The sequence below is a fragment of the Nesoenas mayeri genome (genome assembly GCF_963082525.1).
Source record: "Nesoenas mayeri genome assembly, chromosome: 2".
In the NCBI taxonomy this organism is placed as follows: domain Eukaryota; kingdom Metazoa; phylum Chordata; class Aves; order Columbiformes; family Columbidae; genus Nesoenas; species Nesoenas mayeri.
Window position 1 is genome coordinate 54,413,988 of NC_137543.1, and position 27,426 is coordinate 54,441,413.

Genomic DNA, 27,426 nt, shown 5'->3' on the forward strand with positions numbered 1-27,426 from the left:
AAGACTACGGCAGCAGACATCTTCTTTCAGCAGGAGGTCCCAGGGTCTTAGTCCCAGCAGACAGATGAACATCATCTGCAGTTCTGAGTCTGCATCCCTGTTCCCAGAGAGAAAGCTCAATGTCACCTCTGTGTCTAGCATTTCTTACTCCAAGTACCTAACTTTCTATATTGTTAAAAATCTCATAACCAAGTCTGCTTTCTGGGGCCAGGCATTTGTTTCTAGTGACTGAATGAGGCATTCCTTTAATATATGTGGTGGGAAAAGCTATGTCTCAGTGTATCAAGTATTAACATATTAATTGCTATTGTGAAATTAAGTGCAAATCCAATTCTTTTACCAATATTTAAAGAAAGAAAGCATTTAGATGAAGAAATTACATAATGACAAATGATACCATTTTGCTCCTCTGTCACCAGTACAGGTCCACAATTGTAGGAATAAAAGGCTTAGTCCTTTGGGCAAGGTTTCATCTAAATTTGATAGAAGTAGTCAATATCTAGTAAGAAAATGACCCTCATGCCCAAGTAGGAGTGAAGTACAGAAACTGTGCTAGTTCATTTTTACCAAGCAAAACACTTATTTTTTTCGTGTGTTCTCCATGATTCATGGAAGAACTGCCTTTGTTAGAGAACATCAGCCACTTAGCTATCTAATAACTAAACACTGCAAAAGATTTATAAGAATCTAACATTGACAGCAGAGTCTCTGATAGCCTGGTATTATTTTGAATAAAACTTAAGTGAGATTTTGGAAAATCATTTTAAGAATCACAGAAATGTAGAGAACAGAGTTAAAAGGAGCTACAAGAAGTCATTTAGTTTACATATCTGCAGCAAAACAGGATCAGCTCTATACAAAACATACCTGTGATGTAGTTGTCTAACCTGTCTTTTGAAATCTCCAAAAAAAGTTATGACCCAGTGTCCCACAAACAGACATAACAGCACTTGCCATCAGAAAGGGAGATTCTTTTGGGCAAAGTGTAACCTTCATTTTTTTTACCGATAAAATTTCAGATATTTGGTAATGTAATCTTCTCCTGTCTTCTGTTATAATCAGGAGGGTTAGTTGAGCAGCTTTTAAGGCACTTTCAGTTTGATTTATGGATGAGGAGTTGTAGAGGATCTGCTTATATCTACCGAAATAATGTTGGGGTTTATCTAGGTGTTACCAAAGTTTTTATTACTCATTTTCAGCACTTGATGTTAGTGCTGTGGTGATTAGACGGGTCATAGAAAAATCAATTTTCATTAAGTCAGAGGTTTTAGGAAACTGCAAGTGTTTAAGGTGTGTAATGCCAACACTTAGATGTTTCTATGTATTGTTTTATGTGTCTTCTTAATTATAATGATATGGAATAAACATAGCAAACAGAATGTCAATTATCACTTTATATAATAAGAGTGTTGGAATTATTCGCATACAAATTAAACTTTAAAAGTGAAAAGGAGGGATGAATCATTTTTACTTTTTAATTTTTGATGGATTTCTTATTTTTAAATTCTCATTACAGTGCATGGAAATTAGTAATTAATAGAAGAAATCTGGATCAGGTTTTACTGTGAACTTACATTAACATTTCTAATGAAAACTAAAAATACTGTTTGAATTAAAGAACGAACTGAGGATACAATATGCACTCTACATATATTACTCAACATTTTATCTCTTCTTCCCTCCAAATTAGAATCTGACCTAGGTGCAATATAATAACCTGAAAATTTCCAAATTAGCAATTACAATAGCTAGGCTTCTGGTTAAAATACAAGCTTTACCCACTTTCTGGAAAATTTGCCTTAAACTGCCCTTATCATCTTTTACAGATAATCTTATTCAGAGCAAAGTGTAATTATAGTGAAGTCAGCTGGAACTAGGGGCTACACCTTCTGTTATTCACTTATCTGTTTTTACCTTGTTATTTTGGTTTTGTTATTGTTGCTGATCAAAACCAACAGTGAGGTGAATTAAAAAAATGACACTGGTAAAGCCAACATCTTGAAGGAATTAATGTAAGTCCGAAGCCATCCTTTAGAGTTGTAATCTAGTTTCCTCTAAGTATCTGTATCTATAAAAGTAATAACTCATACCAGTTATGGCTGAGTTTCTGTGTCCTTTCATGTGATTCAGGATTTGAGGAGTGTAAGAGAGTAAGATAGCTTATCATAAAAGGTCTGACAGTACATACATCAGAAGGGTTTACTGGATAAAGATGCAATCTCTGTCCATCTGCTCTAGGCAGTTTATAACTTTCTTATTCTTTTGCAGATCACCTACAAAGCAGTCAGTTCCTTTGACCCAGAAATAGATTTATCCAATCAAAGTGGTCGAGTCTCAAAGCTAGGAAATGAAACGCACTACCTCTTTTTTGGACTGTATCCTGGCACTACCTACTCTTTTACCATCAGAGCCAGCACAGCTAAAGGCTTTGGACCTCCAGTCACAAATCAGTTCACCACTAAAATATCAGGTATTTGATTAAAGAATATTATTGTTTGCTTATGATAATGACATAGGTGATTATTTTGTTGTTTACTTCTCTAGGATTTAACAAACAGTATATCAAAAAAGTAAACTATATATTCATTCCTGAAGATGTCAAAGTGACATATGTTAACATATCTGAAAAACTTCCAAGAGCTTAAATACCAGCTAGTACTTCGAAATTCCTATTCACAACTGTAACTTACCACCCAAGAAACCCTATGAATTATGTGCCTGCAGTCAGTGCCAGCTGCTGTTGCAACATTTAGCATAAGGTTTTCTGGACATGAGGATGAGGGTTCCATTCAAAGCTTAGTCAGCCTTGACATGATTCTAAATTAGTACAGTAACGGTGCTGGAAAATCTCTTTAATGAGCCATGAACAATTGAGTGTAGAGCAGAAATACTATACGTCTGGCGCTCCCTTAGACTGTGCCGCTGACTGCCAGCCTGTGTATGTTCCTAGCAGGCGTGGGGAGTGAAGTGGATGTGAAACTGTATTAGACAAGAACACCAGGACTAGTGGTTTTCAGATAACAGCAGCATGACTCTGTCACTTCTGCAGATCCATGAGCAATATATTAAAGCCCTCCCAGAGGCAGAAGAACATTTCTCTATCTGATGGGATGCTATGCTATTACATACTCTAAAATGCTTATGTAATTGATGACAAAACGTTTTGTAACGTTACAGTTGAAATCCCTTTACTCTTTGCTTCTCTGTAATCTTCCTGGGAATTAAACTGAACTGAACTATGGCCCCTGGATAATATTTACAGAAAATTGCCTTATGTATTTGTGGTCAACTTTGCTTTTCAGAAAAACTAAAGCAAAGCATTTGGGTACAAAATCGTCTTCCTCTTTTAGTCTCATTCTGTGTACTTTTCCCCATCATTCATTTTCTTTCCTCACTAGAATGAAAAAAGTAACAAATGTTACTCAGAAATAGATATTTTTTATTAATATTGTTATAGGAAAGATCAGTTAATTCAAGATGGAAATTATTGCCAATACGGATATTTGCAGAGAAAAAAAAAATTGTTAATTTTCAAGCTAGAAAATTGTTTTTTATAGAAATTCTAAATATAATGAGCACTGATCAGTAAAGATGGGGTTCATTTTCCATCCCCTTTCCTGTACTGTGCAGAAACTTTCTCTGTCAGAAATCAGTTTCTGACATGGAAAAACTTGATATGGGTTAAGATGGCAGAATTAGCCTTTATTAGAATGAGAAAGGAAAGATGCTACTGAGTGTGGATGAGAATCTAGGCATTTGGGAATAGTGCTGGATCTTAAACTGTTGTGCTTTTCTAAGTTTAATATGGCACCAGCTAAAACTCATTAATGTCAACAGACACCACAGGCATGCTTGGGAATGAGACTAACCTCCAAGATACGATGCAGTGAGGTTCTGCGAGCTGTTATGTCTGCACCCCACTCTTATTACTTCATGTTAGTTACTGTACTAACGGGGAATGTTTGTGACTTGCCCAGGGGTAGTTAAAGCCAATCTCTTGATGAATTTAAAATAGAAACAGAATAAGTACATTTCTTAATATTATAGAAAAATCACAACTGGCATTTTAGCTGTTGAAAATGTTAGCCTCTTGGCAGTGCTATTGTCTTGTGATCTCCTTGTCTTACTATAAGGTTTTGAGGATTTTGATGTGGCCAGTGCTCTCCATTTTGGAGACATGTGAAACAAAAATGCTGAACATTTATGGATTAACAGTTTCACCATTTTTTAGAACAGTTCAGGGTGGCAACAGTGCATTCTGACCAATTTCTGAATTGAATCATCACATATTAATTTATCTGACTCTAGACTGCATTTTTAGACGAATAAAATACTCTTAATTTCCTCTCTTAAATGTCTGAGTAGTGCTATTCTGTACTGTAAATGGTTGCCATGTTTTCATTTTACTGTTGTGCGATTGGCACTGATGGATGAAGTGATCTGTATGTAAATACGTATTACCAACAGCAGAGCTTGTAGCAGTGCATGCTATCAAAATTGATGGGCACTCTACTAGAAGACTGTTTCGTGTTGCATAGTAACTTTGTGAAAAGTCAGCTGTGTGGGCTGAAATTTTGTACGCTGCCTTTCATACTAAGAAGAATTTCAGGAACATGGTTGACATCATGAAAAATTCGGGTGACTGATACATTACTGAAGTGCTTTCAAACAGGGATTTAAATATTTAGCAAGAAATATCATGCTGAGCCATCACGCTGAAAATCTGTTCAGATTCGAGCAGTTTGTAAATGTTGCAGTTTGCACACAATTTGTGGAAACTTGACAGAACTGAGCAGCGAGTGTCACCATAGATGCCATACTCACGAAATAGATCTCCAAGCTTTTAGAGCCTTGCCTGTGTGTTACCAACTCAGCGTGTCCCAACCCAGATACAGAGTCTTTAAGGCCCCTACGTTTTAGTGCATCTCAGCTTTACTGCTGCTGAAGACCAGGGTGTGCAATTGCAAAAACTGAACAGGAAGAATATCTCCTGGCTTCTCTGTTTATTGATACGCTCCTTCTTTGCATGTGGGCACCGTGGAGGAGGAAGTGTCCTAACCTAGGCAGGAGAAAACTGTAAGAATAGGTGATGTCCAAGTATCTGCAGAGAAGAGAAAAAGTAGCCAGGACTAAAAGGTGGGACTTGGGAGAACCACAACTCATATCCAGGACAGGAGGACAATTTTGGTGGAGGGAGACTAAGATTAGGAAAGAGTCCAAGTAGGCATCTAGGAGTAGTAAGTTTGGAAGATTACAAGACTTTATTAAGATGTGGACAGGAGAACAATGGCAAGAAATGACACAGTGTTCCAAAAACATTCAGTGAGTTTATACAGATTTTTGAAGATGCAGTTACTCTGTGCTTCCCTTATTTTCAGGATGATCAGCTTGAGAGTGGGGCATTATGTGAATAAGTTATGGATATTCAGAACTGAAATACATGAAAATTGTGTCTGAATCTTTAAAGTACTGTGGAATCTTGTGCCTTTAGCCTTCTCAAAGTGGGTACCTAAGTTACTTAAAATGATTAGTCTGTTTGTGCCTTATATCCAGGATTGTAAGCAGAATAAAACACTCTCATCTCACAAGTAGATTTTAGAAGATTAATTATTTTATTTGTGAAGCATTTCAAAACTGGTGAGTAGCAATGAAAAGCGATGAGGATGTTGTAAATGTTTTTTCAGCAGACTGAAGAGTTGTGGACAAAAGCATTAATGTAAGCCTTACTTGGGTATATAGGGCAATAGGGATAAAGGAGAGAGAGGTTCATACCCTTTTCGAGTTTTTGCAGCTACTACTGGGAAAGTGAGAAGGATTGGAAAATACACTTGAAAGAAAGACTCACATGTGTGGAGCTATTTATTTGCCTAGAGGTTGATATTATTTGTATGTGGAGCACAATATACTCTGAGTAACTTATTCAGTACATTACACTTACAACTATCCATTGGCTGGAAGATTGAGATGTCAAACAGGTCTCCATGTTCAACATGAAGCATAATTAGCCATTGGAAAAACCTGCTAAAGATCTTCTCCCCCACCAAATGTATTTTCTTTTTCAAGCAGAAGTTAGTTTAGAGAAGTGCACTGCCCTGCATTATTTCTGTGGTCAGAAAAGATCGTTACAATTACCGCTTTTTGCTTCTATAGACTTCAAATTGTCTATCATCATTAAGACCTGGACAACAAGGATACAACAGACTGCTAAACAATCAATTAACTGAGGAGCCTTCCATCCAATATAATGATAAAAATGCAACTAGATGATAGCACTGGAAAAAAGGAGCAACAGTAAAAGACAATAACTGAGGCATCCTTTCTTTTAATCACAAGTGGAATTCCTTCATGAAGACACAGCTTGCGAAAGTGCTATTGAGTGTGGCTTCAAACTAAGATGGGCTGTCGTGGCGATAATCCTTCTTCATTATTGTAAACTATGTCTGTGGTGGACAATAGACCCAGGACAGTTACAGCACTAGTTCAAATTCGAGGAATGGAAAATTCTGAGAATGCCTCCTAATACCACTGACATACTGAGAAAGCTGGGCCCAGTTTCAAAAAGTGTAGTCATTTCAGCATGCACATTTGCAGATGCTCTTCTTGAGCTAACTTGTCATTTCCAAGACGTAGATTCTCAATACTTTCTGCAAACTTAATTCTACATAGTATCTGTTTCCTATCTTGAAATTGGCAGTGAGCTGGGATTTCTTTGTTATTTTGTTGGCTTTTCTTGTGGTTATTTGGTTGTTTGGTTGTTGGTAGGGTTTGGGTTTTTTTCTGAAGTTACTTAACCTTGTCTCATACTTGTGTTGTGACAGAAAGCATCTTAGACCCATAATGCAGTATTGATATTTGAAGAAGTTTTTAAAATTACGTATTCAAATAGATACAGCTCTTGAAGAAAACCAGGAGTAACTTTTTTTTTCCTCTTTTCTTATTCTAGCACCCTCTATGCCACCATACGAACTTGAAACACCTTTGAATCAAACTGACAGCACTGTGACAGTCTTGCTGAAACCTGCACAGAGCAGAGGCGCTCCTGTCAGGTACTGGGGGAAATCTTCCTTACAAAATTAAAACCAAATTGATTAATTTCTTGAACATGTTTTCTGGGGATTTTCTACACAGCAATCAGTGTCTAAATTCGTGTCTGTATTAGCTCTAATTAAATTAAATAACTGAAGAAAATGGAAGTGCTTTGATGTTGAGTGTTCGTGTATTGTTTAAAGGATTTGATCCAGATGCGAGTGCCTTGTTCTTTGAAGATAAGGAACAAAGCCATAGTTCTGTTGTGTGGGTGGCTTCTTTAAGGTAATTGCTTACTGCAGTGTTATAAGTTCAAGGGCATATCACATTTCTTATGCTGAGCTACTGTCTTTAATATTCACTCTTCTTGTTTACTTCACAGATTTACAATAATCAACTCTTAGTAAGTTAGCCAATTTAAACAATAAGTACTGTAACATTCATAAAGTATTTATATTTAATTGACCATGATAGCACAAATGGGAAAAAAATAAAATGGCCTGGAAAACCAGTAGCTTGAATTCTTTAGTGTTAGATAGTATCCGTTAATGAATTTCCAGTTTGTAGAGGTTATTTTCACCATCAGAAACACAGTACTGTGTAAGTCCTTTATTGATTAGAATAAAAGATGCCTGCTTTCCAGTGAAGAAAAACAAGGAATGGTTAGATTATTTTGAATGAGAACGGGTAATGAGCTGAATATTCTGAATAAATGAAAATAAAGATGAGAGAAGTGCAGATTTTTCAGAGGTTTAGGATGTTTTTCCTCTTGGCTAATCATGTGTCATCAAAAATGCTGAATTCTTTTTGTTTACACCTGTAATGAATGACTATCAATTCTTTTCATCGTGATGCTAAGATTTTTGGTAATTTCTAATTTTCTGGGAAATACAGATCTGGTATACTCATATGTGTGAATGAAAATAAATGTTCTCTGAGTTTCTTCAGAATAGTCAGTGTTTCATACTATTAGGTTTACCGTGCAACATATTCATTGTTGCATTATATATTATAAGTATGTAGGTTTGTAGTTCAGAAATGTCATTCTGTTGGTCATTCAGGTAACTTTTTTTAAAAAGAAAGTGTAATGCTTTGGAGTAGTCTGAACCAGCTGAGAAAATGAAACAGAAAGCAAATAAAATGGATTTAATGAAATTGTTTGATTTAGCAGATTAGATTACAAACAGAATGATTTGATGTTTTTCTGTCTTTATCTCACAAAGCTGTAGTGTAGTCCTTCTGAACTCAAGTATTTGGATTAAAATAATACTAGTTGGAGTCATTGTTTAAACACAAACATATTAGACCATTAACAAAAAACCCAATTTCATTCCTTTTTATCTGCATCATGAACTAAATATGATTGACTCCTGTAGCAGTAGTGACAGATCAGGAACTTCATTTACAATAGAAAGGAGCTAGTTAGGAGATTAAAGTGTGCCAAATAATGGGATGAGTGGAGAGATTTAAAGTAACATGAAGCTATGGAACTGACAGATGAACACACAGCAGCAAATTTAACAAGGTCCTTTGCAACAGGTCTTAAAATAAAATGAATGCTGACTGCAAACTCACAATGTAACTACTGAGTAAAGCAGAGTGAAAATTAAAGTAAGGATTTCTTAATGCTTTTAACATTTTATTGTGTATTACACTCTCAAGCACGCTGCCATTGCATAGCTTGCAGATCACATTCTGCATATGGATTCTATCCTCTTAATCTGTAGTCACTGGGTGTTGACAGTTTAGTCATACTTCATTTATGCACACCACTAAGCAAGGTGCCTTGTCTATTGATTCTGCTACAGCTACCAGCTTGGTTAATGCAGATTTTTGAAACTGCACTGAACTTGTGGTGTAAATGATTGTTGTTGTTTTATTGATCAACATATCAGTCATGTCACATAACATTTTTTAATTCCTGAGATGGATAAGGAGAGCACAAATTCTGCCATTCAAGTCAGCAAAGCTAATACCTGAGGTCATTCAGCCTTCCAGCTTTTTTCTGTGATTAAATTATTTTTCTCTACTTATATATGAAAAATCCTGATATCTTATACCTTATTTAGAATCTGTACACAACCACCGCAACAGAAAAGGAGAGAAAGGGCAATGCTGATTATTTAAATGTTGATTGAAAAGGCAGACTTTATAGAAATGTTCAGGAATCTCTGTTTACATTGATAAAGTACACATTAATCATGAAGGCCAAATGGCATTCCAGGTTGTTTTAGAATTCGTAAGACTGGACATGATTACAATGTATTTTGTCAGAGTTTTAATACGACAAATACTGCTTGTTTTGTCTTCAATTTCAGGTCCAGCATGTTTTATGCCTGCTGTTGTGTTTATTTCAAGGAGATTATTTCAGAATTGTATATGTTTAAAGCAGTAATGTATTCAGTAATAATGAATGTATGCACTTCTTTAACAGCTGGCTAAGCCATTTTGATTTTTAGAATGACTGTAATTTGCAAGGCTTTTTTTTTTAATTTAAAATGATGGCTCTGTGGAAATTGTGTAATACGTGTCTTATTGTGGATATTCTCTTTTTTTCAAATATATGCCTATGTAAGAGTCACCAAAGTTTTAAAGGATTTATATAAAGCATACAAATGCAAATATTTTTTCTATGAGGACTCTTCAACATCTATTGAGTGACTCACTCTTCCAAGGCAATAGCACGTGTACCTGTTATTTCTTCAGGGCAGGTTAGCTTAAAATTCAGAAGACCCTGGGGCCAGATTGTCTACAGGTGCATAGATTGGTCATTTCCATTTACTTCAACTAAGCAATGCTAATTTCTTGTAGAGATCTGGCTCATACGCAGAAAAGACAAATGTAATGCTCGGTGACTGCATGTATGTAGTGTTGATTATATATTCATCTGTGTTAGAATGAGTTTTAGATTGTTTGCTGCATTCCATTATAAAAGGTTCTTGTGACCTTCTCTGGCAAAGTTTTCCGGCAAGCTTTTAGCTTCAGCAGGGAGAAGCAAGTTTTCTTTGTCACATGGTTTTTCATTCAGTCTTGCCATGATAAAGCTTGAGTGTTTCCACTTCTTTTATCTCGCTTACGTAATCAGCAAAATGCTGTCACCCTACCACCCTCCTCCCGCTATTCTGTGCCACATCCTCAAAAAGCCTTGAGAATAAACATCAGAAAGATTTTGGCTCAGATAACACTGAAACCACCTGGCAATAGCAAGTGCTCTGGGAGTCACAGACTGGGGGAAGCAGCAAGAAGGGTAAGAAACAAGGCAAGACCATCTAGGCTCTACTCTCCCTCCCAGTCTCTTTCTCCTACCACATTACAGAGCTCGGCTCACCTGGATTTGCCCCACTAAACCCTTCTAGTCACTTAATGGCCTGTTCAGCCACCCTTTCTGCTCTTATGGATGCCACAGACAGTTGGTACTTTCCTCTTCCAGCCTAAAGCAGAGAACTGGAGGGCCAAGCCTGTCAGCCAGCACTGCCCAGTGAATGCAATACTTGGCATTTTGGATGCCAAACTAATTCCTGTGCTGAGTGTGGAGGATTAGTCCTGCAGCACCTGGGGCTGCAAAGCTCAGGCAGGATGAGAGGGAGAGAGGGAACTACAGCAGTTGCCAAGTAGTATAATCTAAAAGTACCTTATAGAAAACATGCAGAAGGAAGCAAATAAACTTTGAATTATGCAAACTGAAAGCTGAGAGTGTACAAGAGTGAAGGTAGTCTGTGTACTCTAAATGCATCCCTTTTATCATCAGTGTGCCCGTCTTCTTCAACATGCATAAACAAGAACAACTCCACTGGGAAAATAAAGCAAACATCTCTTTACTTGAAGTGCTTAATTTTTGAAACATACTTTTAATCTCTCTTCCCTGAAGAAGTGGTATGTATTATATTTCAGCCTGAAAGGCCATATTAAGTTATTAAGTATTTTGAAGTGCAGCTGAAGACTACCATAGAAATTTCAAACTACATGTTATCTCAAGTGATAAGCATTCCTTTCTCCTGCTTCGTCAGATAAACACTTCATGATGTGTTCAGATTGTCTAAATTCTGCAGAGATTTATATTTCTTATTGGCCTAATCCAGACCTTTAAAGGCACCCTGTAAGTACTGGGTTCATTGTCACAGGTGGAATTAAGGCCATCTGCACATGGTCCCTGGGACAGGAACAGTGTGATTCAAAGGAAGATGCATGGTGTAAAGAAACCCTTGCCAACCCAAGCCCAGGGAGTTCTTCATTCTGTATGTGGCTCAGCCATTTCAACAATACTCGTTGTATAATGATTCCTAAATGAATGACACCTTATTCCTACCCACTGACTAGGAGTAGGAAGGAGTAAATTAAACTGAGGTGGTCACCTTCGAACTGCAGAGACTCATGTAATGCAGCAGTTCCCCACTGGAACCACTGAGCACTGCACAACTGCTCACAGTTGCCTTCACATCCCTGCCACACACATTACAAAGTAGGCTGTGTCTTTGGGCCTCATCTTCCTTCAGCGTGACTGGTGCCATGAGGATCAGCCTTCTACATGTCTGGCCATCCCCTCTGCTTTGTCATTACGTCTACTCACTTTCTCATAGGGCGGCAGCAGGAATTTGCACTCCTGTGCCGCATCAATTAGGGTGTGCAACACTGTTCAGACACTTCCACACAAAGAAATGGGAATGTCTGAAGCCTGATAGACCTTTTGCAGGACCCTCCAATATGACAGACAGTCTTCCAGAGAAGCCACTGCCTTTATTCTTGAAACAATCTTCACACAAACACTCACGTGGCGGGCAGATTAGCAGACTAGATTATTTCACTGGCAATCAAGAAATCCAAAAAAAGCTAGCACGCTAGCCAGGCTGTTTGGAAATCTGTGGCAGACATCAATGGAATTCAGAAAGCATTAGGGCTTCAAGCACTCTGAATGCAAATGTTTCAGGATATTTCCATAACCTTGAAGAGACCATGAGGCATTTGCGTTGCTTTTGTGAGTACATGGCAGCCACAGGGCTGGGCCTCAAAGTTCCAATCCACTTCTCAGAGAAGAAGAGGTACTGGTATCTCAGTCTGGGTTTCTGTGTTGCATTGTTGCATGGTAAGAGTGCAGCTTTGATTCCCACGCATGAATTATGAAGGCAAACATCATGAGTATGATTATAAATTCAGGATAAGTGAACAAATGAGTTTCAGAATGGGAGGATGCTGATTTGCAAAATTTGAGAGACTTGTTAGCATTCAGTGTGGGCAAAAACATGGCAACAGCACATGCAAATAAAAGCATTGCAGTATCTGTATTTTTAGCTCTGTCCTCTCACAATTCCTACCTAGCGTGTTATGTAATGCTGGTATGTTATTGTAATTTCCTTCTATTCCCAGTGACATTACATGGAAATGTAGTAATGAGAAAAAAGAAAATCTCATGTAGACACAGCTGAGGGGAGAAATATCAAAACCCTGCATTAACCAGGAGAGATCTGGAAAGCTTCCCAATGAAATGAAAAGTGAACTTTGGCCTTTCAAGAGCTCACTGATAAAACAGTCTAGATATGTGGTGGATTGGTGATAAAGAAATGGTTATATTGAAATAATGTTACTATACGTGTTCAAGTAGCATTTCTAACTCACTGGTATTCTGAAATCTCATGTTCAAAATGTAGCCCTCTGAAATACTGTGAGACCACAAGGTCTAAACAGCATGAAGAGAACTTATTGTCCATTCTTTAATTTGCTTGCCATAAGCACCCTTTCTGTTGTTTAAGGGTCTGTAAACATAAAGACTTGAATTGTATACCGTAGGGTCAGCTCTTGCCTGCAAACTGTATTTCCAAATCATAGTTTTACAACCTGTGAGGCAGCCAGTAAACTTGTTTGAGGATGTCTGTGATACAAAAGGGACGAGCTTTTATTAATGCTCATAATTGTCACTTCTTTATAGCAACAAGTATAATTATTTACAGCAGAAGGGTCAATTTTAGTTTCATTGAGGGAACAGTACAATAATTGCTTATGCTGTAAAAATGCTGTAATTCTTTTTTGTTATGCAGTAGAACTTGTCCTTGGATTTTACTGTGACTTAGGTTAGAATTTATAGTACATGTTGTCTGGGCATGCGTGGTGCAGCTTCACATGTCCTGCTAGCTTGTTCAGAAATTTTTACTGTGACTTCTCACATAGTTCCTGGGTAAAAAGAACATTGATTCTTGATTTCTTGAAGCAGTAATTTGTGTCACTGAGAACCCAGCAAGAAATGCTATCTGTCATTTAGCAATGTGATTAATAAAAATTAATCTATGATGAATAAAGCAAGCTAGAGCAAGTGCAGAACAAAAGAGACAATAGAGTATTCCATGTCTCTGAAGAGATTAGTTTTCAGTTTCATAACTCACCAATACTTTCTCAAGGGTTTTGGTTATAATTAACAACTGAAAAATTTGCTTAGCTGTTATAGACCTCTGCTTTTCTTTTTTTACTTTCCTTCTACATGCTGGCCTTAAGTAGGATGCAGTGGAGACCATATCTCTGCATAATTCCTAATGATAGTTTTCTGTTTCTTGCATCTCATTCTGACAGCCTGATATTCCAGTTCAGCTGGGCTGGTTCTCTGCTAACATCCTTTGAACGATTAGGTTTTTCCAGTCTCCCTGGTGAAGGCTGAAGTCCAGCAGTAGTTCAGCTGGCAAATCATAACCTCTTGGAACTCAGACCCTGTTTTGCTGGCTCTGGACTGCCAGCTTCACTCAGAACTGATAAAACATATGTTTCTTAAATCTACTTACTTGAATGAACAGCTAGGTCTCTGAGTATGTAAGGAACAGAACAGTGTTGTTTTTCCATGATCCCTTTCCAAGGAATGGTTACTTGGCGCTCAGCTTAGCCTGTTTAAGTTCAGAGTCTAGGTGTGCATATTTGCTAGTGAATTCTGTATGCCCTCTACTGTTCTCTGGTACGGAGGCCAAGTGGCTGAAAACCGTCCCTGTTCATACTGCTGAGCGCCCAGGCTGCAGTGGCCACCTGCAGACTGCCAGCTGGGAATGGGCCCTGATTCAGGTCTAGAAATTTTGGGGAGAGCCCTTCTGTGGATCTTTCAAACTGTTTAACAGGGAGGGCAGTGTTGCATTTCTCTGTTCAGTCTCCTGTTACACATTTAGCTTAGGTGTCTTTTATGCTGCTCAGTGTTAGTAAGCCTGTTCTTAAGTATCACTATGTTCTCAGTAAGCCTGTGGAAACCTCTAACTAGGAGCACAAAGTTCCTGAAGTTCCTCCTGGGCTAGCAAGATACCCAGAGGCCTTGTTCCTTTCTCACAGGACTTTTAATGTGTTATATTTTAGATGGTCATTGAATAAAACACAAGTAAAGGACAGAGTAAGGAGAATCTCTAGATAGGTTCAGGGATGCTCTTCTGGTTCTCTGATTCTTCTTGTATTTCTGTCTGCATGCTGGGCCATCCTCAGCAGGAGACCACTGCGACACTGTTCAGATGGCTGGGGGAGTGGGAGCAGTGTGGTGGAAACCTCTCAGGTTGAAAACAATATTGAACCCTAGCCTCCCATTTCTGAGAACATGCTGAAGTTATTAGGTTATTGTGGGAAAACCTGGCATGACTGTCACATCTCCAATGAGATGGCTCAGATGTTTGTATCCTAGGCAGATGTAGGATTATACAGTGAAGCCCCAAATAAATTATTGCTACCTTTCAGGTCTTTAAATGTAATTATCTACTCCGGGCTGGGTTTAGGTAGTTCCTCAATGACTGGCACATCGATAACCCCATAGAGACAATATAAGAGGTACAATCACACCTTCATCTCAGGGTAGCCCTCTGGAGTTGTAAAGAGATGTGTTTCTCTCTCCCACTGGGTATGTAGGGGGCTCGTGTGTATTTCTGAGCACTTGTCTGGAGAGAGAGAGGTGTTTAATTTAGGGACCATAATGAGAGAGTTATGAACATTGCTGGAAATTACTTCACTGCATGATTTTTAAAAGTGCACTCAGTTTATACACACCTGAATTCAAACACAGAACAACCAGAGCACTCCTTGTAAACGTAAGAAAGAGATGCTGTTGCCCCGCATTTACTGAAGTATGCCAGGGATTTGTTTTCATTTTACTGCGTGCTGTGGAAGAATTGGAGGGGGAGTATGTGAGTCAGCTATATTTCCCCAAGTGATTGTTGAGCAGGATTATGTGGGGATGTACTTTCTGGAGACATTTTAAAGCCATTTTCTGTCTATGTGTATCACAGTGGCTCTATGTTAATTTGTAGCCACAGTGCTGAGTGACCCATTCTGAATTCCTGTAAAACTGTGGTTAGGAAATTGACAGGCACGTGTCACCCATTGCTGTCTCTGGGAGCTTTCACTGCTGGTCTTACTGTGTATTATGCATGTGCATTTCCCATATCCTTAAAGTCAATGTGAAATTAGATCTTCCAATGTGGCTTATTATCTCACTACAGTTCTTTTGGTTTTGTGGAGGTTTGAGTCGAACACTATTTTTGCTCTTGAGTGCTGAATGACCCAAGTGAAAAGTATGGAGTCACTTTTAGTTCACCCATTTGACTAAATAAACACTCAAGTCAGTCTCGCAGGTCATATTGGAAGCCACAGCTGCTTGGGCCCTGTTAGTACTGGGAGCCTAGGCAATGGTACACATCAATTTTTCTGTGCTTTAGCCATGTGATATACTTTACATTTTTTGTAGTTCTTGAGTTTCAGTTGCTTATCTTTCAAATGTATTTAAATTAACCATGTAATTTTAAGTGGCTCACGAGCTCTAAACCAGTGGCCATGATAGAAGTACCTGTTCATTGTGCTGTATTGTGAAGTACTGAATTATCAACTGAGAGGTGACCCAGTAACATTCTGCATGTTTTGTTTATAGATATTGAATATAAATAGAACACATTACAATCCATTTGGCAGTAAAAGTAGATCCTGCCTGCAGCATGGGACTGGAATGCTGCACAGAAAATATCGAATAGACTTCAGGATTAACCTCCTATAAATAGAATGAGATGCAAAGTTTGCATTTTATGAGCTAATAACAGGGATGCAAATTGTATGATAGAGGCTCATTTTTTGAAATAACAGAGGATAAGAAATTGTGTGTTGATAATTTGTGCTATGACTGTGAATCATCAAAACATGGCATGACTGTGAAATAGGCAAATAGACAGTATACAGCAGGTGGGGTTTCCAGCACAGGTAACAAGCTCTAAATGGCATTATACAAGACACTGGAAGGACCTCACATGAACTCCTGTGCCTAGTTCTGATCTACTGAACAGGCTGCCCAGGGAGGTTGTGGAGTCTCCTTCTCTGGAGACATTCAAAACCCACCTGGACATGCTCCTGTGCAACCTCACCTAGGCGCTCCTTCTCCAGCAGCGGAATTGGACTAGATGATCTTTTGAGGTCCCTTCCAATCCCAAAAATACTGTGATACTGTGATACTAATTTACTAGCACCACAACAGAAACACAATTATGGCATAAATGATTAGGGGATTGGCAAATCTGTGTGTTAGACATGCAGGGACCGAGATAACAAGACTTATTTCAGCTAGCCAATTAAGGCCAATAGAAGGCATCGCTGTTTTCTAAAAATACGTGAGAGGAAAAAACTTCAGAGAAGAAACAGAACAATTTCAGTGCAGAGAGCATATAAACAAACACCTCAAATATAAAGTCTCTACCCAGCGGTGAGATGAAGCTCTGAAACAGGTACAGATATAAATGTCAGGAAGATGGTGCTAAGTAAATTTATAGAAATTATTATGAGATGTGGTAGTGAGAGTTAGTCACATGATACTGTGGTGCCAAAGGTCCCTTTTCTGTTTTCTGTACATGACAGCCCCTAAAAAAGCACAAGCTTTTGTCAAGATGCTCACACAGACCAGGGCTGTCTACATCAGAGAGCCAAAAGTCAGCAGGTTTTTTTCATAATTTAGGTTGCAACACAGAGGTAGCTTGTACCATTTTAATTGTTTTTTCCATAGATTCTTTTGACCACGGTGCATTTTCATACTGCCATTGACCTTAGGATCTGTGGGTTTTGAGCAAGTGTATATGAGCCCTTTATTCACTGGCAAACACTAAATGGCTGCATTAAAGAAGATTCTGTTACTAATACATAAATCTATGGCAGGAGGACTGTCTTTTCCAGGGCAAAGTAATTTGAAGAAATTCCTAAGTCTCAGTATAAATAATATTTGATTGACTCATTCTCTGTGTACTAAAGCATTTTGATCATGGATTGCAAGCAAACAAGTGAATGCTTTTATGTGATATTAAGTACTATTAAAGAAGACGGAAGAATAAAGAGGAATGCTACATGGAAAGAGGAAGAAAAGCTTTACATGTGCTCCAAGTGAAACACTGTCATTTCCCATACTGGATGCTGAAGGAGTATTCATTTTACTGAACATTAAGATGAAAACTTACTTTCTGTTAAGGTTGTTCATTTAAATAGGAAAGGAAATTACTGGCATTTACAACAAACATCATAACTCTAAAGCATTGCTAAGTAAAAGCTAATCTGCTCAACTGGGTTACATTAAATGACATAAAGAAACATCAGAGTCACTTACTGGGCTCTGTAACTGAAAGCAGCAACTCTTTAGTCAGGAGCAGTATAAATGCCTCAGCCTAAAACAGTCTCGAAGAGCGGTAGGAGAGATGTCTAAGGCATTATAAAAATGTTGAGTTTAGAGAGAAATTACCATGGGGAAATCAGACAAGGTCAAATAAATTAGCTGTGTTCTCACATCTAGAGTTTACGCTCTTTTCAAGATCGGTCTCGTAGGGTACTAGAAGCACAAGGCCAAAATCTCATCTGTATTTAACAGTTGTGCTAATCCTGAACTGTGCAGAATCTTTTATCTACGGCCAGATTTTCTGTGGGAAGAGCTACACGATGTCATGCTGCCAAGGTTTCTATGCCACCTAATCTTAGCAGAGCCATTCCCAGCGCAGGGACGATGAAGAGTTATTCCTTCACTGGCAGAATAGAAGGTCAGCCTTGTATTTATCCACAGAAGTCCTGAGAAACTGGGGACAATACCAGAAGAAGTGACTGTTTTTCTGTATCTGCCTGCATGATTCTGCACTGCTGATTAGAGTGCCCTGCAGAGCCTTTTTGTGGAGAAGAAAGGATGAAAATGAACACAGACAGTAATCTGCATTTCCAAATTGCTGGACCAGGACCCACTGCATTCAAGTTGTGGATAGAGGAGATAGCACTGAGAAATGAGAATTTTGTTGTGGTTATTTTTTACTGTGGTCCTGCTCTCCCACAGCAGAGTTGGCAGGAGAAAATCCATCTGTGCTCTTTGAGTTGCTTGCGTGATAGCACCAGTTGCAACTGAAGCATTTGGTAGAAGGAGAAAATGGACAAATGAGGCAATGTCTGAAACCACCACAGCAGATCTGTTTGAGCTGGTCTCTCTGTGCTCCATGTTGTATCCCCTGATTGAACAGATTAAAACACTTCATCTCCTCTGTGAGTGCTTTAATAAGCAGTAAACATTTTCAAGCCTTGAATCAAAAAACTTGTTCAAATTGGTTTGTGTATTCATTCAGCAGCCTCAGCAAATATTTTTCTTCCTGTGCTGCACACAAACCAGCAGGCTGCGGACCATGGTTGGGAAAGGGAGAAAGTAAGTGTTCTCCCTCTACTCATAACCCATCCATTTTAATACATCTATTTGCTTAATTCTCCAGCCCAATTCAGCAGTGAGTTTCTAGTGCACAGTGTTGTAGAATATAGAAAGATCTCATTCTGTAGTGTTAACGTGGTGTTGTTCAATCCTCTAGCTGATCTCCTGCTCTAAGTGCTGCTAGTTCATTTCTATGTAATATCCAGGCTCCTTGATCAATTTGCGTGTGCATATTACCGGGTGTTTCAAAAAGACAGACCCAGTTTCAAAGCATACTGATTTCAAATTGGATCCATGTTTTTGAAACACCCTGTTCTTTGGGTTCATAAATAAGAACTGTACAACTTCCGTAGTTACACACATGAACATTGTTACATTTACAGTGTCCACACTCTCTAGGACATAGGCAGCACATTGCAGGAGTTTATTGTTTACTAGAAAATATTGGAGTATTGCTTACTTGTAATCCATTTTTCTTAGTAGAAGGTAATTTTTTTTTAATTTTTAAACTCCTGAAGGTATTACAGTGGATGTGCAGATCTTTATGTTGTGATTTTAAATCTATAAGCCTATATTTGTTTTTCTTAGCTTTTGCAAACTGTACATCCCTAGGAATTTGCAGAGGATGGAATGAAAACCACTGCTCTAGAATGCAGCATCTTATACGATAAACATAAATTGAGAATTGAATATAAGAGGATGAGCAATTGTGCATCTTACCATTTATGTACAGACTTAGATTTGGGGAAATCTCCCTGTTCTTTAAGACCATCACATTATTTCTCAAAGGTGTTTGTTTTGGTTTTTTTTTATTTTTCTTATAGCTTATCCTAGTGTAGCTACTGTTCTTCTTCAGGGCTATTTGGGATGAAACCTGCAGTTTGCAGGTGGCCCTGGATTTTGTTGAAAGTAGAAATTACTTGGGCAGGGTCTTGCACAAAGACTGCCTCTTTTTCTGTTACTCCATACCTTCAAATTCCAGTATAGTTCTTTATCATATTTGTATTATATCCAGCAACCATGAACCTTGTAGAATGATAACAACATAGCATAGTATTTCTTAAAAAAAATACTTGAATCTCAAAATTAGTCACAATGACATAACACATTAATCCCATGTAGATTCAAAGAACTAGTGATGTCTCTGTTAGGCAGGAGTCTGTCTTCCTCTCTTCTCAGGAATCCAAGTGAACTTGCTAGATCTATTCTCTACCTAATTTGTGAAGAACTGGGTAAGCATATGCTGCAATAAGAAAAAGAAATTGTTTCTTCTTTGCACCCTTACGTAGCAGGAAAGAACCAGGTGGAATCTTAAAGTTCAGCTGGAGCTGAAAGTGTGCTGTAACAAATCTTTCCATCCTAGAGAGAAGCAGACCTACAGTTTCCAATCAGTAGTGATTTTCTTTGAATATCAGAGACTCAGGCATACACTTTCAGAAATGCTACTTCTGATTCTGATAAGATGAGCTGTGTGATCTCATGGTGTGATGCATGTGGGTTTGCATGTGTTCAGACACCTGGAATTTCCTTTTGTTTCTTCCTCATTATCTGTACTTCAGTACCATTGTGCATCAATATTTTCTTTCTCTGCAACAGATTGAAAGGAAAGGATCAGTCAGCTCTGCCATGGCTTTCAGTTTTGAATATTTCCTTCAGATCCCCTCTGACTTCATTCCTTTTTAGACTAAATTATTTTAGACAATTTTGCTTTATTTAATTTCTTTTAATCTGTGACAAGACTTTACTCCTTTTTCCATGCTTTCCAGTTGTTTTATAAATTTGCCTTGGCAACCTGAAAACTGGTAAGTTAAATGGTGTGATATTGGCTTATAAAAGCACCTCGCTTGCTGTACCAAGATATTTTTATCTTGTATTTATGAACTTATCATTTTTCTGTGTTCTTTTTAAAAAGAAATTAAACAAAGAACATAAAGCTGATTAAGAAGCTTTGAAATGGTCTTTGGATTGTTCCAAGTATCATAAATGTAAATTCATTGAAAGTATGTTTTCTGGCTTGGTACCAAAATATATTGACATAATTTCAACAAAATTTGTTGAAATGGAAAACACTGTTAATAGAAAACACAGTTCTTCAGACAATGAAAATCTTGCTTTATGATATAATAGCACATTTTAGCCCACAATAATAGATAAGATTTCTCAGTTCTGATGATTCACTACTATGCATAGTATTTCAAGGTCATATTATTTGATTTGGACTAATTTGGCTCACAGTTGTGCTTGTTTACAATCTGGTCACATTCTATTAAGTCTTTGGTAATTCATCTGAGTCCATACACAGGTAAATCAAACAGATGAACAGAAATGTATTTATTAACAAGTGTTAAAATAATTTATATTCCACTGCTGGTATTTTTTGAAAAAAACTTGGCTTTCTAAGATGGTAGGACTGCATCTGTTACATTTCAGTGCTGAGAAACTGCCAATCTGACTGAAACAAAGACTTTTAGAATGAACTGCTAGTTCTTACCCATTTTTATACCATGTAAGGTGATCATTTTGCATACCATGTATGATATCTAACCTTTAATTATAATTGCTGTGTCCTTGTGCTTGCTACAAATTTCCAATTACTAAATTGCAATGACATCAAAGAAAAAATGCTCAGATAAAGAAATCTTTAAATTAGTTAAGTCAAAAAAATCAGCAGCAAAAATCTTTCATCTTGACCTAATTTACTTGAAATTCTATGCCTGATGGGAAGATTAATAACAGGTGGCCTTTTAGGGAGCACTCAGCTTGAGTCTAATGTTCTAGTTGTTCTTTTATTACCCCAAACCTCTGTAACAAAAGGATTTTTTCACCCTGCCCTTTGTTCACAATATGGGACTGTAATTGAGTTCATATTTCTCACCCAACCTTTCAGCTGTAATTAATATTTTATTATATCAGATTTTATCACTAAATAACCTAGCAGCAGGGTATTGAGCCACACACACGCTCCCACACACACATATACACACAGAAGCGATAGTGACTTATTGATGCCAGGCAAGTTCCATGTAATGAGTTACGGTTGAGAGAATACAAAATGCATTCATGGTACCCAGCTAATTTTCCAAAGCAATTTAGGACTGATCTTATCTTGATCAAGCCAGGACAAAGAGAAACTCAAGTTACAAGAATGAAATATTCAACACGGTGTTATATCAAACATGTGGCATCTAACAAAAATTGTCTGTGCAAGACCAGCCATTGTCTGTTTTCATCATTATATTTCATGAACAAGAACAGTTTAGGTCATACTCCTTTTGTACTAAGAGTTCACACTGTTCCCTGAGCTTTGCTAAACACGAACACCTCCACATGACAGATGTAAAAATCTGAGCATTTAAGTTGCTACGCTATATCTTCTTTAAACTGAAATAAACCCAAATGCCTTCCTTTCAGTGCACTGCATACTGGCGGGAGTTTGTTACTCTAAGCTATTCTGATGGAAAGAAAGTGTTTTTAATACACATTTTGAAAGATGGAGGCAGTCCTATCCTATAAATAACTGTAAACAAGATTGGAGATAAATGTTTCCTAAATCTAGATAACTTTGATGATCGGTAGTTTTCATTATAAAAGCCTCCCACATAATTTGGGACTAACTGGCATTCCTGTTTCCGTCAAGATTTTACAGAAACTTCCCTCCCCCTCTGCCTCTCACTTTCTGTTTACCTCTTCTCCTCTGTCTCTGTGTCCCTCTTTCTCCCCACCTCCCTCTCATCCTTTTCCTCCTTCCCTCCCTACTTTGAATAGGTGGTTGGTGGAAAAAAAAAAGCCAATTCAAATTCAGACAGAGGTCACCAGGAGGATAGTGTAGAAGCAACTCTGTGCTTGAAATTGTTAGTTAATTCTTTGGTATCAGCAGAAATAGTCTGTGGAAGCGTATCTTTGCAACATTTCTTTTTTAAGTATTCTTCTTTGTACACAACAAAGTTGCCCAGGTAATGAGTAGGTCCATCTTCCCCAAGGGAGAGCTCTGTTGTAGAGATAAAGAGGAGCTAAGCCTCTTCAGAGGCCAAGGAGAAGAATTACAGTGTGTTTTTGGTTACCGAAAGCTGAAGTCTTACTGTGGTAGGAAGAATGGCCCAGAAGATACTGCATTGGGAATCAATGCAGATGAGAGCATGGTTTTATTTCTGGTTCAGGTAGGGGCAATCTGTGTGGCCTTCTGCAAATCAGAATATCATATGCTCTCCATTCCTATCTCTAAAATTAAAATAAGTTGAAATTGCATTTTCCTCTCTAAAGGAAAAGTGCAAAAGCTGTCTAAGCATGGTTGTGAACAAATTGCCATTGGTGAGGAATGTTGAAATAAGCAGCTGTATGTATAGCTAACTGTCTGGAGATATGGGTTTTTTTTACTTACCTCTTCCATGATGCCCACCATAAGATCTCAGAATAGTGGATTTGTGGAATATTTTGTGGAATTATTATCCTCACAATCCATCCCTGGTTTTCATTCATTTTGAAGCTATATTGTGAGCAGACTGCAAAGGAAGTAGGAGTCATCCTGATTTTATACTGCTCTGTAGCGGCATCAGTCTCAAAGCTCTGGAGAATCTAAAGCCTTAGGTTAGTTCAGTTTAGACCAGCATCACTTAAGTTAGTGATACTGCTGTTTGGGCTTTAAATTAAGAGTATAAAGCCTTGTCGAGTGAGAACAATAGTATCTGGTGTCTAGAGGGACTGAGCCCTTACACTCATTAGGAATAAAACTTGTTCACTGGTAGAATTAAGAAAGGAAGTACTCCTTGGCCTGCGTCTGCTATATAACATACCCAAGATAAGAACTGAACTTTATGGAACATAATGAAGTTAAAGTTTACACCTTATTTTATTCTGATTTCCTAAGAAAACAAGGCTTATGTATCACTCTGTTCACCTGTCTGTATGTTCCTTCCGTCCTTCCTTCCCTCATTAATGTGGGACCTCTTGGAAATTTTCAAGCACACACGAAATAGTTTAATTGTTGCATAAATAAGAAGTTTCTCACACATTCTGGAGTCTCTGAGTACAGAAGAAAGACCCAGATAAGCATCTGCGCTGAAGGATAGGCTGTGTTAAGGCATGAACTAGTTAGTTAGTCCATCAGTAGAGAGCTAGAATTCACATACCAGCAAGCCCATGTGTAGCCCAGAAGCAGCCACAGATTGTGTTGCCTCTTTTCCAGCTACTATTTGGGAGATGCTAAAAGGAGCTGAGCCTATAGAGGGTGGGAGCTGGATATCACAGATGGCGTGTGGAATATCGATGGGATTATGGCGTGTTCTCTGCTGCACACTCTGAACTTCTTGGTGTAAAACTTGCAGCATCTCAGTCTCTTTATAAAGCTTTGAAGCATCTTCTCTTTCCACTGGCATTTAAAGAATCCAGTACTGCATTGATGTAAACGGGATGCTGTTGTCCCATGTACATGAAAGAGATGTCAGCAGAGAGGTTATATGTTGGCCAAAAGTGGCATACCTGTTAGAAAGACTATCAGCTTATGTATACCAGAGTGATTTATGGAAGAAGCCAAGTATCAGTTAGTAAAGCAGTTCAAAAAATACTCAGTAGATCATTGTGAGTGTAAAGAGGTCTTGCAGCAGTCAGTCCTGGATAAACAATTTCCCCCTGTTCTTATAAACATATATGACATGATTTCATAACTACATCATTAAATATCTTATTTTTATAAATTACATGCAATAGTATATAGTAATATAATATATAGTATATATATAGTCTATAGACTATATATAGTATATAGCATATACTATATATAGTATATAGTAATATACTATTGCATGTAATTTATAAAAAGTAGCTGACTGTAAGTTGTTACAAAATGCTTTGTTTAAAGTATGTATGTATTAGATAAACTGCATTTTTATTTTATCTTTCCTCCTTTTTGTTTTATTTTCCTCTTCTCTCCTTCTCTCCATTCTTACCGTGTCTAGTCTTTTGTATTCTTAAATATTTCAATCTTTTTCTGGTTTTGTTTGCTCAGTATGTCTTTCTATTTTCACATGCACAGTTACTTACTTGCAAACTAAAACTATTGAAATGTGTCCTTACAGTCTCTTCGTTCTAAACATTCTGAACTTTTCCTATGGGAAAAAAAAAAATAGACTGCCAAATCTCTGGTGCTCTCCTTAGCTTGTCACTTGCAGTCTGTATTAAGTAGATAGATCTCGTTACTAAAGTATGGAGCACATTAGGGGAAATCTATAATTACAGGTTTATTTTGCTTGTCCAGCAAATACACATTGATAGTCAAGAGAATTTATGAATATGGAGCCAAATGCTCTCTTGTCTTGTATTACTTACACCTTTGAAGTCAGCGTGGAACAGTACCATTATAAGTAGGTTAAATTTGATTTTCATTTTGCACCCACTTTGTTCTATGCAGGACTAAGGAACATGTACAAAATCTGTATATTTTCTTGATATTTGTGATCATGAAGAAAAAGCAGCCAAATACATGAATCCATATTAAGTATGGAGAGCACAAGCCACAGACATGTTTTAAGTGGTTCAGAAAAAGTATGTTTCTGGTCATAGGGCTTTATGTGGCCTATGATATTTTAGAACATTTTTTTTTTTACTTTTTAGCAGAAGAAATAATAATTAGAAACTTGACCTTCAAAATGAAAAAGGGACATATATGCTTATTTTCAGATTAAAATAAAAATAGAATTGTGTGCTTATTTCTAATTATGGAGGGTTACTAATACATTGTCCCTCATCAAATCACTCATATCAGTACAGAGAAGTAGTCAGTCACTTGGAGAAGTGGGCTGGGAAAACTCTATTTCAGGATTAAGGGATTTCAGGTGTAGAAACATATATAACAGTTGTGGAGACACAGTTGCCTCCTTGTCATCCTCTTTGTGGTAATTCCAAGAGTCTCTTAGAGTTGCCTACCAGTATGGTAGTATCACTCCCAAGTCCTACTTGGGCACCAGTATTTAAATAATTATAAATAATTAACTATGGAGCTGTATATCCAGGGAGAAAACAAACAAACAAACAAATAATCAGTATTTATCAAGGATTTGGGGGGGTTGAGGGCAGGGTTAAGAGAACACATTTGATTCTTATGCCAGTCATGAAATCTCAGTTAACAGCAGAGCAGTCTCGTGTGCCACACTTATTATTGGCGTTATGTCTAACCCCCACTTATTTATGTGTTGATCAAATTATTCTTATCAATTTTAATATGCTGTTTCAGTAGTCAACTAGAACCTGCTTTGAATAAGGGTAGGTTAGGATATGCATTGAATTTATTGATTTTTGAAAAGGATGGACTGGACAAAGTTAAAACTGCAGTCCATCAGCACGCTATATGTTGTAAGATGGAATACAGATTATTTACTACTATTTACATGTTGGCGATCTTTTATTATCCTTCTAAAACAAAAGTATTACAAACTGGGATCCTTAAAAGATTTTTTTCTCTCCTTCCCTATCTGATTTATTTACTAACAAAACAAAGTAATATTTTGAGTTATCATTTATGATAACTGAATCTAAAGGGAGAAACATTTCACAAACATTTCAGGAATGGTACATGATTGTCTGTGATTACAAGGCTGAAGATCTGTTGGACATTGTCTGTCCCCGACGTGCTGTGCTTACATTCTCTAAATCAGTGAATCCATATACTGGGAAATAAGGCAAAAAGTTAAATAAAGTCATCAGGACTAGGTGGCACCTGTCTGGCCACTGGAAGGTGGAAGGAGTGTGTGTGATTGTCTCCTTTTCCTTTCTTCCAGATTTTTTTCTAAGAATTTTTGGAACCCAGGCTCTGCTGTCTCCCTTAAATCCTAGGGAGTCCAGACTCTCAAAAGAGGAATTTATTGGTTCTTCTGCATTTGGAAAAAAAAAAAACATTTAAATCCATGAACTTGTGGTGGCCGTTGTTTTACCACCTTCAGAGCCCATCTGACTCTTCTGCAATTAAGATATCATGTAGCGTTTTCCTCCTTGAAGGAATTGAATGCATTGTCATATCCTCCCCTGGTGACTGTCCTTGGAGGAAAGAACAACCACAATTTCTTTAAATTGCAGCAACATAACACTCCCTGTATGAGAAATGTTGGGATTTCCTGTCTAAATCCATAGGAATGCTAAGGAGAGGTTTGTTTGGATGTATTTTTCCCAGAAAATCCCCTTTGTAAATACTGACTTCTGAGTCTTTCAGACTGTCCATACAAAAGAGTTGGGCAGTCCCAAAGCAGCTTAAGAGTTTTACATTAAAAACCAGATCCTGTTCTCCAATGGACTTGGGCCTGTGAAGATAAAGCTTATTGTAACACCTTAGAGTTTACATTTGGCGGTATCTCTGGGGGCTGAACCTAAGCTGTCTTATCTCCCCCTTTACAGCTGTCTAGATATTTCTGCTTTGATTGATCTAAGAAAAAGGGCTCCTTGCATGACAATGGAAGTGCTGTATAATATTAGTCCCTCCTGTGTTCATTCCAGGTCTGATTCCAAAAGATTTGTGTGTTTCTCCAATTGGACTGTTCCCATGGGCGGGAAATTTCAGGTGCCAGTAATATAATAGTGTTTCTTGAGAACAAAGACAGTCGCTGCCATGGAGACTCTAACGAGACTTGTCTCTTGACTTGCACAGCCAGTAAATAAAGCCAGGTGCGGAAGTAGAATCATTCTACTTAAGTTTCAACAAGCTACTAGCACAATATATTTTATTTTATTAGTCCCTTTCCTATACTTCGGAAGCACCAACTGTCCCACAGACTTAG

The 27,426-nt window shown here is 37.7% G+C and overlaps 1 protein-coding gene across 1 annotated transcript in view; it reads left to right on the top strand.

The window, feature by feature from the left end:
- The window catches only part of PTPRM (protein tyrosine phosphatase receptor type M), a gene marked incomplete at both ends in the record, with an annotated part of 469,357 nt that overhangs the window by 254,141 nt on the left and 187,790 nt on the right, over positions 1-27,426 (top strand). The window contains 2 exons of the mRNA XM_080338550.1: positions 2,269-2,470; positions 6,944-7,046. Coding sequence (XP_080194676.1) covers positions 2,269-2,470; positions 6,944-7,046 — 305 coding nt within the window. The remainder of the gene's footprint in view (positions 1-2,268; positions 2,471-6,943; positions 7,047-27,426) is intronic.